The sequence below is a fragment of the Symphodus melops genome (genome assembly GCF_947650265.1).
Source record: "Symphodus melops genome assembly, chromosome: 11".
NCBI classification, from domain to species: Eukaryota; Metazoa; Chordata; class Actinopteri; order Labriformes; family Labridae; genus Symphodus; species Symphodus melops.
Window position 1 is genome coordinate 3047230 of NC_136701.1, and position 18005 is coordinate 3065234.

The window sequence follows — 18005 nt, forward strand, 5'->3', positions numbered from 1 at the left end:
TTACCATAAGAGCCCCGTCCAGCCATCTTGTGGAACTGCTGCCAGGTGAGGGGACCCTGAACGCCCCACGACCTGACGGTCCTCTTCTTCTGGATGGCGTCTTGGAGAACCGGCTGGAGGGACATCAGCACCCGCAGCACGTCCTGAGAGCACAGCGCACTCACGTCCACCGCTGGAGGACAGAGGAAACAGGAAGCTAAAGATTAATGACAACATGAGGAAGTTCATCCTCCGGCTGCAGAAACTCCACGAGGGAAGACGTGGAGGCGAGTTTCTCATCTTTAGGTCCTTCATTAAGTTCGAGTTCATCATTCTTGTGTATTTTTTAAGAAACTTTTTAGTGAAAGTTTACCCTCAAAAACACAAGAACATTATGATGAATAATTAAGTAATCACACTGGAGGTAGGCACTCGGCCGCAGTGCTGATATTCAGAACATCTCAACCTCGAGTGTGATAACGCTTTAATACAACAGAGCATAAAAAAAGTCAAACTCGCAGGTCGCATCATAAATATTCACACACTTTTGGCCCACATGAAAAAGCTACACATCTATTTTCCTCACCGTTTTGTTTGTCCCAGTGGTGCAGACAAGTGCTTTTGACCAGCGCCTCGTCCACTTTGCCGCCTGACATGTTGTCCATAAACTGCCTGCCGTGCTCCAGAGCCATGTAGCAGTCGCTGTGGTAGTCCCTCTCCTCCACCCTCACGCAGGCCGGTCCGGAAGCCCAGCTCGGCCCTCGCGTCACGATGTCATGCTCGAGCGTGGAAATGGGTGAAAAGGGGTTGGTGCACTGATCCTGCAGGAGGAGAATCAGCTCGTCTGGGACTCGGTCGCCCCTCCCAACTCCGGATTTCTCCAGCGACGAGAGCCGCAGCTCCTCAAAGCGCTTCTCCGCCTCCCTGCTGACGTCCGAGCCGCGGCCGATTATGTCCAGCTCGTCCTCCAGGAAGAGGCCCGAGCCGTTGCCGTATCGCCGGTTGACCACGGCGCTGAAGCCGCAGCTGCAGGCTTCCTGGGCTTCGCCGACGGGCTCGCTCAGGTACACGCCGACGTCGGCTCCTTTGATGTTCATGTTACACACACAGATGCAGCAGCTGTCGAAGTTGCAGTCCTTGAAAAGGTTCATGACGGACTCCGACAGGATGAGGGTGACGTAGAGGCTGTGGGCCTCGGGGATGGAGGGCACGGTGGCTGGCTCCACAGAGTTGAGCGGTCGGCAGGTGGAGGGCGTGGACGCTGGTGAGTAGAGGTCCGAGTTCTCGTACTTGAGTGATCCTTGGACACTGGAGGGGCCTCGAGGCGTGCGTGGTGTTCGTGGCGTGCGTGGGGTGGGTGCAGAGAAACGCGGGGTGGCGGGTGAAGGCAGGATGCCCGCACCACTGTTGCTTGGTGGGGCACTGTTTGACATGAAGGGCGTGTGGGTTTGAGGGGTGTAGGTCTGACTGTAGTCCTGATCCAAGGCGCTGCCAACACTGGGGATGTTACTGCAGAAGACAGGAACAATAACAAACATGAATTAGAGGAGGGAAAGTACGACGAGCAGGACTCACAGTTTCTCTTTCAAACATGTTTGACAGCAGAGAACAAACAGACGTTTCATGTTTACTAGATGTTTTAATGTCAAACTGTTGACACGGGCCGTCCACGCAGCATCTTTACTCGGTCTGGTCTCGCTCTCTGGGCGACCTCTGTATTTTAATCAGGACAGGTCAAGACCAGCACTGATACGTCATTACTGTGATAAGAAGGATTGGATTTTTATCCCCCCCGTGTTTACGGCATCACGTCTTTGAGAGTGACACGACCACTCAACACTCTGGTCTTGGTCTCGAAGCACTCTGGTCTCGGGTATGTCTTGGTCTTTGGCTGGTGTGGTCCCGACTACAACACTAATGTCTCGTTAGCTGTGCTTGTTTTATGTTCCCTTCACGTTGTTGACATGTTGAACACAGAAACAGAACAAGCTGGACCGTTTACCTTTCGACTAACGACTCCTCTGGATACATCTTTGAGCTGTGAATACACAATTTGCTCATTTGTTTGTATGCAATGCAAATGAATGACTGTGCGATGTATGCAATGCCAAACACTTCTTATATATAGTAGTTGGAGGGAGGAGGGGGGGCTGAAGAGATTGGAACATATATTTCCCATACTGCCTTGTCTTTTCTTTTTCAATACTTTTCTTTACTTTTTAAAATTCTTTCATCATTCATTAGGAAGTGTGTTGGACAGGAGGAAGCCAGCGGCACTGTTTAGGGGTTTTAAATGAGGGCCGGGGAGAGTCCAGGGGTCATTAAGAGGATTCCTGTGATCCCCACATAGCCATGTGGACGATTAGAAGTGATCCCTAATGGCCGGTGCATAAGATTAAGGTCTGTAATCAGAGCTTCCAGTGTCAATTCACATAATTTCCTGTAACAAACTCTTGGAGAAAGCTCTCCCCAGAGGTCCTGATGCACTCCTCCTCTAATTGTAGCACAAGAAAAGGAAGGAAGGAAGGAAGGAAGGAAGCTGCTTTTCCAGGTCTTCCCTGAAAAGCAACGTTTGGTACATTGCTTCAAATAACAATGTACCAATAATCCAACTGTCTTTCTGCATTTGTAAAGACAGTTTGAGCAATAAGGCAGCGGGGCACGGCCACAACAAAAAAGCAAAAAAAAAAAAGAAAAACAGAGTGGGCTCCAACTGCACGCTTACACATGAGAGAGCAAGAATGTGGAAGAAAGATGTAGAGAGAGAGAGAAAGGGGGGGGGGGGAGAGAGAGAGAGAGAGAGAGAGAGAGAGAGAGAGAGAGAGAGAGAGGGAGAGAGAGAGAGAGAGAGAGAGAGAGAGAGACCGGGGGGGGGGGGAAAGGAGGAGCGAGTGAGAGAGACATTCAATAAACATTTCAACAAGCGTCCCTCTGAGGTGAGGTTTATTTTTGGGCTGGCAAGCCACAGTAAGGAAGCAGAGGGGAAGCGTGTGTGTGTGTGTGTGTGCGTGTGCGTGTGTGTGAGAGAGAGAGAGAGAGAGAGAGAGAGAGTATTAGAGAGCAGGGATGAGGGTGAGCACATCGTGTCCCTGGCTATATGTGGGGAACAACTCCTGGCACGGACCCATTAAAAAGGAAGTCCCAGCACTACTTTCTCTCCTGCAGCCAGAGCACGCCCCTAAAGTCTGGATGCAGACATTAAAGCTGCACAAACATAACATTAGAAGATATTCGCCTCATGATTCTCAGGACGTTGGCCAAGCTTGCGGACATCTCTCCCTCCCTGCATATTACCAGGCTTAGCACTCCAATTACACACTCCACTTCTTAATACCTTTAATATGAGTAGGGCTCATTATTTGCTTTTTTTATTGGACCACCTTTGTTGCTGGTTGTGCTCTACATTCTCTGTCATGCTCCAGTGTACGGTAATAACAGTGAAATGTTATAAAAAGAATCCTCATAATCACCAGGCCTAAGTATGTCCCCCCAGTTGCAATTAACTAAAAAAAAAAAAAAAACCTTCTTATGTAAAAGTCAGTCAACATTAGCCGGCTCAGCATGAACCTGCAGGATTCATTCCAAGCTCAGAGTTCACCGTTTGGTTTTAACAAACAGATCTCTGTTCATTTTAACTTAAAGGACATGTTTCAATGTTTGTTTGAGCACAGCCCCAATGACAATCAATTTAACACATTTCATGGGAAGACTTTCAGTCATTGGTCAGTTAGCTGTTTTCACACATGCACGAGCAGAGAAGAACGTACTGCAGATAAACATCATGCAGCAGATTCATTACGTGCTCACAGTTCTTAGCCGCTTCATGCAGACATCCCCACCTCCTCTTATTAGCTGGAGGTGAATTTTCCTGATAATAACCTGCTGCGCTCTCACATCAGCACACTTGGATTTGCTGCAGGAAAAAAAAATTCTCGGGGTCTCGCAGGAGAAACTCCAGGAGGAGTAACAGAAGGGAGACGCTTTCAGCTGAGCCAGCAGGGGAGCGCAGCATCGTGTGTGTGTGTGTGTGTGTGTGTGTGTGGAGCCCCCGCTGTGTCGTGCCTTCCAAACGCCAAAAACACTATGTGAACTTACAGACACAAATATAACACCGTAACAGAATCAATATGATGGCGGCTGAGCTTAGTGACGTCACTGTTGCCCAAAAAGCAGCCTGGCAGCGGCTCGTTTTTAGACTGATGTGTTCTTCAGTTAACCTGCATTGTTTCATTAAGAATTTCATGCATGTAAAAAATGTCAACATGTGAAGTCAAGTTGACAAAGCTCAAAGCTGAAACAGAAAGTGCTCCCAAGGACTGGATGCAACAACACAGAGGTCGACGTTACAATAATAAGAGGTGACCTGCCTGAGATGGAGAAAAGCACAAACTCAAAGGTTTGTTTGGGACTTTTCTGATAAGAGACTCCCACGTGGGAGTGTGTGTGGACGGCAGCAGAGGTGTAGCTGTGTGTCGTTAAAAGGCACAGCGACAGATATACCAGAGACTCCAAGCTGCTCTGAGCGGCGAGCTGGCAGGGAGCCGCTGTGGGGGCCCCATCTCGCCACTCCAGTGATAATCCTCCTCCTCCACCAAGAAGGCATTTTGCACTCATTTCTCGGCTCCGCCTGAGGCAGCCATGCATGGGAAATTGAGCAGCCTGCTAAAGGGGGTGTCCAGGGAGAGACCGGAGGGTGTGTGTGGACCGAGAGGGAGCAGAGTCGCAGCGCACGCTTCCTTGCACACGGCACGAAAAGCAGCCACCACAGCATCGGCTTCATGGGAGCGAGTTACTTATTCAAGCAGATAAATATTAGGAAAGAAGTTTAAATCAGGCCATTATATATAGAAAGAAGGCATGCAGAAGAGAGCTCAGTATTGATACCACTGGAGTCATTTAATGCATCTCTGTTCAGCTGTGATTTAACTGGATTATTTCAGTGTTTGCTGCCTACACACACAGATCAACACCTGAGGAGTTCTCTGAATAAAACGACGTCTCATTAAAAGCCTGGGAGAAGAATAACAGCTACATACCTGTCCTTGTTGAGGAAGGTCATGATAGGCACAGGGTTGAGCATCTCCCTGCCCATGGTCCAGCTCGGTCTGTAGATGCACTCCTCTGGTATTTTGACGGGTGGGAGACACTGGCTGGGTAAGGTCTTCAGAGGGGCGAACATGGAGCAGCCTACGAAGGCCTGGCACAGCTCTGGCTTGAACACAAATGAAAAGTCCTGCCGAGACAGAGAGAGAGAGAAAAAAGGTAGTGAAACAACTATACCTGTAGTGATAGTCACAGAGACAGGTGACATCATCAGAGACGCGACGCACAGGGTGAACAGAGCAACACACACACAAGATAAATCATTACTTTAACCTCAGTCACAAGAGTCCATCACTACTGCCTGATGCAGAGTCTCAGCTGAGCCTGTCCCTTCTGTTTCAGATGATAAAATGTAATAATAATAAATAAATGAATAATTAAACATGGCAACCTTTACAAAGTGACTGTGAGAGCATTTGAAAGCTCTGCAGCCTGAACTTCAAGGGGACACTTCGTCAAACCTTCACCGTCCTCAGGTCTACTGTTGGAGGTCTTCAGTCAGAGCTGAAGCAACCAGACATGAGCATTGCACAGGCAACACGCACGCTGCAGGAGTCTGAACATATCGCCATGATTTCACAACATTTGGATGCAGTCAGATGAAGTTCAAGCAGGATATCAGCAGCTCTCAAAGTGGAGCAAATTTAAAGGATGTTTTGTTTGGATTTTGGATTCAGGGACATCTTGGAAACACAGCTGTTATGTGAAACATGAGACACTAACAGGTCGCATCATCGTCGCAATACTGAACAATGTTATCTTAAATCACGTCTTTTTCTCATATCACAAACTTGTAAGGATCTGCAGGTATGATGGTTGACAGTCTTCAGTCGAGGTCAGACTTCCTGTTATGAGCTCGACGACCGGCTGATGCAGCAGCTGTGGGGTTTGACGCCTCACGACCTCCTGACAGAAAGTCTGAACATGTTGGATTTTCTTTCTGCCTTCTTCGATGTTTTACGATACGTCAGTGAGGTTGACCAATGAGAACAGTGCCGCACGCTCAAAAGTCACGAGCATAAACAATAAAATAGAGACATGAAAGAAGAATGGTGAAGACGATGCTGCCAGAGGGGACTATTAGAGGAAATGTTTCTCAAGCTCGAGCAACTATAAGGTTTTTATTTTGCTTACAATCTTCTTTTTCCTTGTCTTCTAGCCCCGCCCCTCTTTCTTCATTGGTCGGATACTGTCATGTTAAGTCACAGTTTAAACATATGGCTCTGTGATCTTCTAATCCGACACAGTGAACAATCGTGCAGTCTGACCCCGGCTGAAGTTGACTCTGAACATACATCAACCAATAATCACTCACTCGGACATGAACTGGCTCTGGCTGTAAATCTAACCCCGTCGGTTCAATCAGTTGTTATTTACGCTTCTATATTACCAGGAAGATTTAGAGACGCTGCACCCACCTTGATCTCAGATGGCTTGGGGCTGCAGAAACTCTCCTCCACCTCGATCTTGAAGTGACCACCCAGAGCCGATGTGCCGTCCAGCATGGTCATGCCCGTGTTGGGCTCCATGCTGCCGTAGTCTTTGCTGCACATGTTCATGGGCGAGTAGCCCATGATGTGCTGCTCTAAGGAGGGCGGCGTGGGAAACATCTGGTGCAGGTCTGCTGAACCTGACGGGGAGGGGGGGAGAGAAAAGAGAAGCGATCAGTCCGCAACAAAGACGCACTGCACATTTTTTAATTTCTCCCTTCCTCACGCTTAGAAGTGTTTTGTGAGAATAAAGACAATATGCAGCTTTCTGAAGGTGTATCACTACACCTACACACTTATAACACTGCTTTACATGATCATGAGAGAGCCTGAACTTAAAGATATTTGGCTTTATTATCTGAAATGCAGAATATTTAAATGCCATCACCAGAGGGCTCTCAATGAAAACAATAAAAGATGACGTCGAGGCTGGTGGGGAATCATGGGAGTGATTCTCTCCGACCCTCTGAAACAGCTCTGCGACCCACTTCTGGGTCCCGACCCACCAGTTGAGAAGCACTGATTCAAATAACAAAGCAGTATAAGATGTGTTACTTCAGCAGGTATGACTGTCGAGGTTTTCCTTCAAATATCTGTATCATTTTACAGGTAAATACAGAACATCTGGATACATCCTGGACGGCTTGGGGTCTAACAGGCATCTTGCCCATGTCTGCTGAATCGTTGTTCGTAGCTTTGGAGATGCATATTAGTGAGAATTTTTACAGTGCCTGTCAGAGATGTTTATTCAAAGTTCAAAGAGGAGTAAAGGCAGACTTCTTTTTATACTGCTTATATTTCACGAGCCAACTCCACTCTCTATAAAAAGACACCATATTGGGAATACACACGGCCAATCATTTGTGTAGTTACGAGACGCTTCCAGGGGCCTAACAAACCGTCTTCATGCTAAATGAGTCAGGATTGCACAGTATCGCTTCATAAAAGGGAAGCAAAAGGGTTGATGGGAGACCAATTTGCTTCTCAGTAAAATATAGAGTGTGCTTAAATTCTCTTTAGCTCTCCGTGAGAGTCCCCGAGCACCGATAAATAAATAAGTAAATGAAAATAATACTGAAGATACTGTCTGCTAAAGGTGTGTTTAAACAGATTGGATGCTACTCTGAGGCCAGAGGAGGGTGAGCAAAGAAAGCGTCAAAGAAGAATGAATGACAGCAGCTCAATGAAGACTTGGCTCCAAACTCTGACGCACACTCTCCACCACTAGGGGGCCAGGAGCAGGCTGAGCAGCAGTGATGCATTAGTATTAGAAGCTTCAGTTCTAATTAGTGGATATAAAGGATAAAAAGCCATTACACTTAGCAAATGAAATTACGAGCGTGGGGAATACTGTGTTTAAATCTAAGTGACTTGTGGAAAAATCTCAACCACTCAGTGTGTTCAAGAGGCTCACAGGGATCAGATTGAGTTTAACACTTGAGGCTCCTTGTAGTGTAAAGAGACGCTGAGACACATACTGATGCAGGAGACCGGGTCCAGCGTGGAGGGCTTAGGTTCCTTGCTGCCAAATTTCTCGTCTGTTCCATTCGCCGCTCGTCTGGAGCCGGGCTGCGAAAGACAGAAACAAAGTGAATTATCACCTGATCATTCAGGTAATTCTTAGAGTCAGGTAACAGGGCGCTGGTATTCTCGTGGTTAGTGCACGCTGCCCTTCTACGGGGGCTGTTTGAATCCGTCCTGTGGCTCCTTTCCTGCATGTTATTCCTTATACTTTCTCGCTCCCTGATTCCTGACTCTATCCACTGTCCTATCGCTCTAAAAATGAAAGGCATAAAAAGTTGTTTGTCATGCGTGCACTCCCGAACATTTCTGGAAAATTTCACGTCAGTCCACTCTTGAAATGTATTATTCACACTTGTCCCTCATAGCATGAAGTTTTTCTCCATCTTTATCAATGCTTCATGTTATTGGACACGTTATAAACAAAACAGTGTGAAGAAGATAGGAGTGTGGAGCTGCTCCGTCATGATCACAGTGATGTCATCGCTCACCCACAGGTACAGTGATATATATATACTATATATGTCATCATCTCCGTCTGCTCGACAGCGTTGCATCGTCCGGACTGTTTCCCGCTCAAACGAATTCCTGCAGACATTTTACTGAAGGGCTGACAGGAAGAACTCCAGAGGAACAATTCTGCTGTTTCGGTTCACACGTGCAGCTCATCCTACGAACTGAACCACATTATTTTGTTTTTGTGCATGTGTGAACAGCATACGACCCCGTTTATAATCCTCTCACCTGACGGGGCTGCATGGCAGTCTCACACGTGACATTTAACTACAGAGGGGGGGCATAGTCTCTCTCTCACTCTCTCAAATACACTCAAACACACACACACACACACAATGTGCCAAACCACTCTATGTAATCAGACACTGATTGATACGTGAGCCAAAGTCTACTAACCGCCAGATCGTCCTCGTCCGAGTTGAAGAGGTTGTCCAGGTCGTCTATGGACACGACCAGGTCCGTCTCGTGGATCAGGCTGGTGGAGGCCATGCGGTTGTGAGCTGCTGCCCGCTGAGCATCTACACAGACACGTCTACAGTTCAGACTCCGACATCTTGGTTTGAATTCTTGTCTACAGTTTGAGTGCTCGAGAATTGAAAGGCATAAAACTGTGAAAGCCGGTCACCAGGAGCGGCTTCAATCATCTCTATTCAATCAAGTCAGGCTGCTGATTGGCTTCTAAATTCAATTAATAAAATGCCCACAGCATGACGGATGCGTTCCATGGGGTTAATGTTAAAACTTATTGAGAGTAAATGTTAATTGTGTGTTGTGTTTCTTAATTCTATCTCTGCAGGTACACAGACGTAACTCGCTCTGCAGCTCTGAGGATGTCAACTTGACTTTCACTTTCTCTCTCACAGAAGCCAAATCAGAGCAGGAAGAAGCAGCTTACCATCCGATGGCCCTGTTCCTCCATCTTCACCCTGTGAGGACACAGAAAGTTCAGAGGGTCAGATTCAGACGGACCAATCGAAGCTCCCGATGCAGATACATTCTCAGTGTTTTCACTCATATGAAAGTGCACCTCGATCTATGCCTGGATTACGCCGTCTTAATTCTCCAAATTATTTAACTTTGCTTCTTCCTCCCTGTGTGCACTTTGCTCATCAGGATTCTCTTTCACAGAATGACATATCACCCACGTTAGGCAGACAAACATCACGTTACTCTGAGGTACGCTGCAACCAAAGCATTATGAAACTGAGTCCACAGATCTATTACATCTTCATTTGTTATATTCAATCAAAATACAATGACTGAACTCTAGTCCCATTTCCACTCTTTCTTTTCTTGATTTAAACACTTTAAATGGTCGAACTGCTTAAACAAAGATCGATGTAAACACATGGAGCAGAGTTGGGAGAAAAAGCAGAAGGAGGAAATACACAGAAAATAAGTAACCTCGAACAACCATGCAAAAAACCCCCCCCAAAAAAACCTGTGGTTTCTTTTGAAGAAATGAAGCAGAAATAATGACAAAAAAAATAATCACAATAATGAAAGAGAAAATGGGACAGAGAGAGCCGGGCAGAGAAAGGAGTCTGTTTGCCTCCACTGTAGCAAATGAGATTTCCAGAGTGGATCAGAGTGAAATCATGATCCAAGGAATGGCCTGTTAGGCTCCAACCAAGACGTCAATATGTGGGAGGACTGGCCCTCTGTGTGTGTGCGTGTGCGTGTGTGTGTGTGTGTGTGTGCGCGCGCGTGTGTGATGGGTTGTGTGGCACACTGCGAACTGAGCAATCCTAGCTGGGGAACAGGAATGTTATGTCCCGGCCATTGATTTCATTACGCTCCAGGGCTTTTCTCAGAGTAACCCAGACTTTAATCCTCCTCCCTTTAAGGACCGATCCACAGCGGTGCACAAAATCCACAGCAAGGCCACAATCTATAGGTGCTAATGATGCATTAACCCCTTATCAATACAGAGGCCTTGAGGAGGATATATATATATATATATATATATATGAATGAAAGAAGAGCCAGGGGTAGATTTAATGATGAGTACTGTACTATTGCAAGACAGCAATGCTGCCGGCGTGAAAGCAACAAATCACCTTTATCCTCAGTCTCACTTCGTTCAGCCGCTGACACAGATGTACAGCTTCTGTATGATGGTGTTCTTAATGCTCCTCTGAAGTTCATGTCACATGGCCTGCAGCGAGGTCAATAACTCTCCAGCGAGAAGATTTTACAGACTGATTGTGGAAGATGCGTACATACGGTTCACACAAGGCCCCCCCCCCCTCCCGCCTGTTGATATATTGTCAATCCGGTCTTTGCACGTTTGTTTCTTATACATATACAGGAGGGAGAGCACGGCTGGCTGTGAACTGGACACCACTTTCCTTCAGGTGCTGAAACAGCTGCAGACGTGTTGATCCAAACACAGGGACCCAGTGACATGTGAGCGGCTGCATGCCAACATGTCGCTCACTTCTCACCTGTATCTGTTTAACTGAGTTTAAACGAGGGTGAGGCGACTCGACACAGCCAGAGAGTGCATGTGTTCAACATCAGACACTGAGCTTCTTACAGTTCAAACACAACACTCGTTTTTAGATTTTGGATATGTGTCGCTTAAAATAAATAACCAAACCTTTTTGCAAAATCCTTTTCAATCGTCAAGTTTTGAGTCAGGACAGCCCGTCGCACTTTGTTTTGTGACGCTTTAAAAGTACGGACCTGCTTGCAATAGAAAGGGTGAAAAGGTCCGGGATACATACAGGAATCCAAACCTTTATCTTTATTCACTGACGTTATCTATAAAGAGCAAACACTCCACATCAGACGGGGAGGAGGTTATGCCTCCTACAGCTGCAGAGAGTAAAAGATGCTCATAAAAGGCCAAAACCCAAAGGTATTAAAATTTGTGAGGGAGACCTGCACACACATGGTGGATACACACACACTGCACATAAAGCAGACAGTGGAACGGCTCCATTGCACAGACTGATCTTCAGAGACTCTCCTCTCCACTGGGAGCTTCCTTCACCCTCACTTTTCAGCACCGACCACAGGGACGGAAGAGAAGCACAATATTTGAGTGTGCTTTTTAAGCTTAATGGTCCAGTGAGCCAAGTTTGTTGCCGTGGTTCGACTGCAGGCTGTGTGAAGACACACACACACACACACACACACACACACACACACACAGTCTCTCTTTCAATGCTGGGGGCGATCCCAAGCTAACAGGTGGCCCTTGTCTGGAGCCGGAGCCAACAACCTCAGAGGCAGAGCGGAGGACTGCGAAGGGAGAGGGCAGATCAAACAGGAAAAACAAAACAACTTTAAGGAAATTGGACAAGCTAACCATTTTGGTGTTCCTCTGGGCTCCACTAACAATGGTGATTCAGGAATAGCTTCCTGTTCTGTTCGACTTGGGCAGTGAAAGCGGATGCGTGCGGAAAGCGGCTGCAGCTTTATTTTTAGTGCAGTATTGCTGAGGATGCTGATGGCCTATTTTTCTACCTTGCCTGCTCCCTGATCTTTTTTTTTTTTTACCCTCGGGCAACTTGTGAGGAAAGATGGATGAAGTGGTTACCCTGCGTGCTGCCTTTTAGGGACGCTACATAGCACCGAGCAGTAAATCCAATGGGGTGTGGCTGCAAACTGGATCGCTCGCAGCCAAACTTAAAAGGCCCAGCGTGTGTGTTGGGCTTATTTCCAGGTGGAGTGAAGTTCGACGAGGACTGTTTTCAGCTCAACTAGTCACGACAAAGAAATGATGTCAGAGCGTCAAGTGGACGCCAAGCGTTATAAATATCCCAACAGGAAGTAAAGCTCTTTGGTGACTAATCAAAATCGAATCTTTGTGCTGAAAACGACTGAAGTACAATCCATGGCTGTAGACTGGAATAGTACTTCAGTGACGAACACATCAGGCCTGGTTTTCACTGTTCCCCCCTCCCCAAAGACCCCCTGTTTGCTGTTTAGCTGGGCTGAGGAGCCACGCCACACTCCTAAGTAGGGGGGTCCTGATCCGATATAGATATCAGATACTGGTCCGATATCAGCCAGAAAACAAATATTGGATTTTATCAAACTGCATCTAAAATCTCTGACATAAGCGCTCCGATAAGCAGACCATTTAACAAACTTTAAAAGTATCATTTGTTTCTATTGGATTTATTTAGGTGATTTTTCAGGGTCTTCTAATTTATTTTTTATTTATTTTATTCACTTGTAGATATTATATTGAAGTTAAAAATAAACAATTAGTTAATACATGGGTCAGTTTTTCTCATATCTGCTGTTGCTGACTGTTGTTCTCTGTTTGAGTCACATCACTGGATCGTTGCCTTTTCTAACCTTCCACACTACAAAATAAGTAATGAAAGTATGTGTGATTCGTGCTGATATTGTATCGGATCAATATCTGTATCGGCCAATACTCAGGGCTGCAATATCGGTATCGGATTGGAGGTGAAAAAGTTGTGTCGGGACAACCCTACTCCAAAGCTTTACCGTCTCAGTCATAGTTTAAGTTTGAAAATTCTGTCACCAAAACACCGACGTGAAGGCTGGCGGGAGTAACTGAACATAAAATAAAACATATGCATGCATGTAAAAAGTGAACAAGGTGCATGAAGCGATGAAAGAGTGTTTGGGGGGAGATGCAGTCAGATGTTTGAATGTTAGGTAATATTTACCAATATAGAAAGAGACTGCAGGTTGTTGTTATGGAAACAAGTTACAAAACCTGTTTTCATTTCATCTGCACAACATTCAGTTGATAATATGGAGGACAAAGTATAAAAGCGGAACCATGGCAGAACATGTTGCGTGACCTCCATCTGTGCACAGGATAACCCGAGCATCTTAAAAGACGAGCGATAATCCAGCTCTCTCCCGTTCCTGCCTTTCCTTACCTTGTGTTTCTTTCCTGGCTCGCGCTCCCCTCCTCCCTTATCCTTCTTGTTCGAGAATGTGAACTTCACATCTCCTTCCTCGAAGGCGTAAGGGTCCACCTCGGGCTCGTGATCGCCGTCGGTGATGGCAGCAGACAGGTACTGGTTCCTCCTGGCTCGATACATCTGGACCCGTTCTTCAGACACCTTCAGAGGCCATTTGGACGTGGACATCACCCTGAGGAGCGGGAGCAGAGGAGGTGTGAGGAGGTGTCAGCATCGTCATCATGTGTGCATGTGGAAACCGCATGGGATGCTTGCACTTCTACTTATGTCTGGATGATGAGTTTCATAAAAAATGACGTCCTCGCTACCATGGCTCTGATCAGACACAGAGCGAGGAGGATGTTGGTACACGACACAGAGAACATACAGGGAACAGCCTTTAATATGTTTTGTCGAGTTTGTCTGTGACATCAACAGATTTACAACTACAAGCACTCGGAGCGTCTGCACGAAGAAAGGCGGAGGGGCTCAGTTTGATAAACAAGACAGCTGCCTGATGCTGGATGGAGCAGAGATTAAGCCCAAGTTAGAGCCAAGTTTAGAAGCATCAATAGGAGTGAAACATTAATGTCAAACATGTCGTCTTTCCCTTTAAACTTTTCAGTTCCGGTGTCTGAGAGTAGACCTAAACCATGAAAGATGCTTAGACCTTAGTAACAATCAAGACTTCCACTTTATAGTGAACAGATGAAAACATCTCGGACATTTTTAGCGACTGCTTCAAAAGAGCATTCTTATTATCGTTTGATCAGATGAGATAAAAGGAGAGAGGAACGTGAGTGGAGAAGTAGAAAACTAACAAGCACATTTCCTCAACTCCTCTGTTTTGGAGCCGGCGCTGCCTGATCTCATATGTCATAGTAGCTGCCATATTTATCTGCAGAAACAGAAATGGCAGCGATTGCAAACTATGGTGACAGCTGTCATGCAGCAGAAGTGGACGCATCATGTTTGTTGTCAGACAATTACATTTCTAGCAGATTTATGGAGACGTGCAGACTGCCACACTGACTGCTCGTACACTCGCAGACAGACGCATTCATCACTTGTTACTGGGACATGAAAACCTCTTCTGTGGCTCCGACTGTGGCCTACTTCTTCCATGTATGTGACAGAGCAGGGAGAGGAAGAATCGCTGGCTGCTCAGGAGAGGAGAGGAGAGGAGGGACTGACCCAACTTTGGTGCTCTCCCTGCTCTCCTGTATTTCTCTGGACTTCTGTCCTCTCGTCATGCCTGTGCAGCTCTGATGTGAGGTGATGGTGCGCAGTGGCCTGGCCCAGAGATTAGCCGCCATTCAGAGGCACGGCCGGGAGGATTACAGCTCACTAGAATAGCCCTTCCATGCGGCTGGCCCCTTGGGATTGCGTAACCCCCCTCTGCTAATTCCCACTACGGCCACCCTACGGCCTGCTGGTCACTCTGCCCGTCTTCACACTGGACAAGCCTCCCCCCCCCCCCCCCCCCCGTCTGTGATCCTCCTCCTTGCTTGGTGCCAGTCTTTGTTCTGTGCCTGCCAAACTGACAGCCTGCAGACAACATTCAGCTTCAACTGTATCACAATAGCCGAGGCTTTTCCTTTATCTAATCCGACCATTACTCTCTCCCGGCCGAGGTGCGTGTGTGTGTGTGTGTGTGTGTGTGTGTGTGTGTTTGGGGATCGATGAGTAGTGCTGGCCCTGCACATTGCTGATGTATGATGTCAAAGGGCACATAGCGAGAGATTAACATGCTGTGTGCAGCTACGTGCAACGATGGTACATTTTGACACCGAGGAGTGAAGGCGGGGAGTCGGCTGGGATCAAATCAATTATCATTACTATTATTTATTCAAGCAGGTTTGAAAGGTTCCAATCATTCAGATTTCATTTCCATATCTTCACTTGAGCCTCTGATACGTAAAGACGGTTTGACTGGCTCAGTACACAGAAAGAATCCAAACGTTCATAAGGAGCCAGTCTTTCTTCGTGTGTGATCAGAAAACATGCTGCTAGCTTGCATTAGCCACTAGCCAGACGGATGTCTGACTCTCTCACAGCAGTGAGCATTTTTCTTCTACATAAAGACGAGTGTGTGATGTGTATCCTCAAGATAACATAACTATGATATTCAAAATGAGTATGTCACACGTCTCGTAAAAAACAATCCTAACAAGCCTTGAGAGTACACACACACACACAGACAGACAGACAGACAGACAGACAGACAGACAGACAGACAGACAGACAGACAGACAGACAGACAGACAGACAGACAGACAGACAGACAGACAGACAGACAGACAGACAGACAGAATGAATGATGGTGCAAACTAAGCTGCTGTAGCTGTATGCATGACCGAAGATACAAACGAGCGACAAAACACCAACATGACCGTCCTCGATACCGACGTTGTTAGCTTTTATGGAGGAGGTTTGGATTGGAAAAGATCTGCAGACTCGACAGCTACCTTGATTCAGCATGTGCACATGAAGCACAGAATGACATTAAAAGCTCCCGGAGTGAACGGTCGACAGTGGCCACGGCTGAAATGCTGAGTCTTCCTGCTCTGTCACTCTGTGAGTGTGCGCCGTCTCGCGTGTGTGTGTGAAACAGAAACACTTTGCATCACAGAGTGTGTGTCACTCACTCTGTAACGGACACCAAGTTGTCCTGCGATGCCAAGGCCTCTTCCCTCAGTTTGTCCCCTGGCAGCAGCGGCGTCTGCAGCTCGGCTTCTTTCCTGCGGGGGAGGTTGAATAACCGCCACGGGGCGTGCGAGCCGTCCTCCTCCAGGTTGACCGCCGTGCCCACGTACACGGTGGGTTCAGGAGGATCGGAGTAGGTGGAACCTCCAGGGTGGGAGTGATGGGAGTGGAAGTGCTGATTTAGACCTTCTTGCCCTCTGGGATCCTCGCCGCCACCCTTCAACCCGACCAGGCAGGGCTCCGGGGGCGGCTGGTAAAAGTGTTGACTGTTGGGGGTTGAAGGGTTCTTCATGCCCTCTCCTGACTCCTCGCTACGCTCGCAGGGGTGAGGGCTAAGTGGCGGGGGTTGTGGGGAGTTGGCCTGTTCTGATGCTCCTGTGTTGACCCCCCCACTGTGGAGCTGGGGGGCTTTTTGTATGGTCGAGACATCCGTTGATCGGATCGTAGTGAACCTTCCTCCGTCCTGGCCTCTCATGGCTAACCTCTGTCCGGCTGACGTCTCCGTCTCCAGTGAGGCCTCGTCACAGGCCAGGCTGCGATGATGGAACGGCGTCTGAGGTCTTTTTTGCTGCTTGTCACCTTTCTCCGGCTTCTCTCCCCCGGCTTTGTGCTTGGTCGCGAGCTGGGACGGTTGTCCTGCAGACTGAGTTTGTCCGGGGGTGCTGCCTGCTCGCTGCTTCACTGATTTGAATCTGCAGAAGAAAAAAAGAAGGAGATGCGGTGAGACTAAGGCATGGCAGACACAACACAGAGCGGGAGCAGTTAGAGAGGCTGCAGGTTCACTCTCATGATGCACAGAGATCTTGTGCTGCTTCACTTAAAATCCTTTCAACATCTGCTGCGACTAAAAACCATCAACACGACCCACAGCTGTCACCTGAGACATGGCAGCACAAATCATTCCTATCAAATCAAGTAGCAAGCATATGACCTGAGGACTCTTAACCATCATGATGAGCAATACAAGTTAAGTCCAAGTCAGACGTAAACAAACAGTGACGAGGTTATATTTCTGTGTCCTGCTCTCTGACTCTTCAGCCCTTTTCATGCATGTTCACAGAGACTTTTCAGCTGTTTGCTTTCAAACACGCAGCGCACACCGCACACTTTAAGGGCTAATGCTAACTGCACATCGAGCAGACAGGCAGGGGGAGGAAGTGGGTGAGAATAGACCAATCTGAGTGTTGTTTGTACAAACGGTAAGAGTGATCTCCTCCTCACATAAAGGCTGCAGTTGGTGTGTTTAGGGGAGACCTTTATCCACCCCTGCAAACACAATAAAGATAAAAAGGGAGGCAGACAAAATAGAAAGATCTGATCTAGTTTGTGACTTCAGTCTGTCATCTGAAGCCAACTGTAGGTTTTAAGATCTGTTGAACTCCTCTCCTGCTTCTTGTAACCACTCACTCACTGCCGTCTATCTTTGGGTCTCTATCTCACCACTCCGCTAACTGCTGCAGCTCCACATTAAGGTGCTGACGAGGATGCTGTGTCTCTTTAATAGCAGGGTTACTAGCGTGTCCTGACAATCAGATGTCAAGATAAGCAGACATATGGAAGGCTTCCATCTACAAAACAAAGCTAATGGCCATTAAAACTGGCAACGCACAGAGCTTCCCATTTCTGTGTCGCCAAAGTGTTGGCCGTCTGCCAACAAATTAACATGCTCCAGCTGACTGGCCCAATCCACTCTGCTCTCGTCTGCCGTCCAAGTCGGCTTTCCTCTCCTCTAGGTGGACAAAAAAAAAAAGAAAAAAAAAAAAAAAGCTGAGTGCGAAGGATTCCCCGGTGG

The 18005-nt window shown here is 47.3% G+C and overlaps 1 protein-coding gene across 1 annotated transcript in view; it reads right to left on the reverse strand.

Moving 5' to 3' along the window:
- The window catches only part of med13a (mediator complex subunit 13a), an 84626-nt gene that overhangs the window by 10124 nt on the left and 56497 nt on the right, over positions 1–18005 (reverse strand). Inside the window, exons 9-17 of the mRNA XM_079356324.1 lie at positions 16156–16905; positions 13484–13700; positions 9505–9535; positions 9006–9127; positions 8051–8141; positions 6501–6712; positions 5016–5212; positions 566–1488; positions 5–172 (exon numbers count right to left, since the gene is read on the reverse strand). Coding sequence (XP_079212450.1) covers positions 5–172; positions 566–1488; positions 5016–5212; positions 6501–6712; positions 8051–8141; positions 9006–9127; positions 9505–9535; positions 13484–13700; positions 16156–16905 — 2711 coding nt within the window. The remainder of the gene's footprint in view (positions 1–4; positions 173–565; positions 1489–5015; positions 5213–6500; positions 6713–8050; positions 8142–9005; positions 9128–9504; positions 9536–13483; positions 13701–16155; positions 16906–18005) is intronic.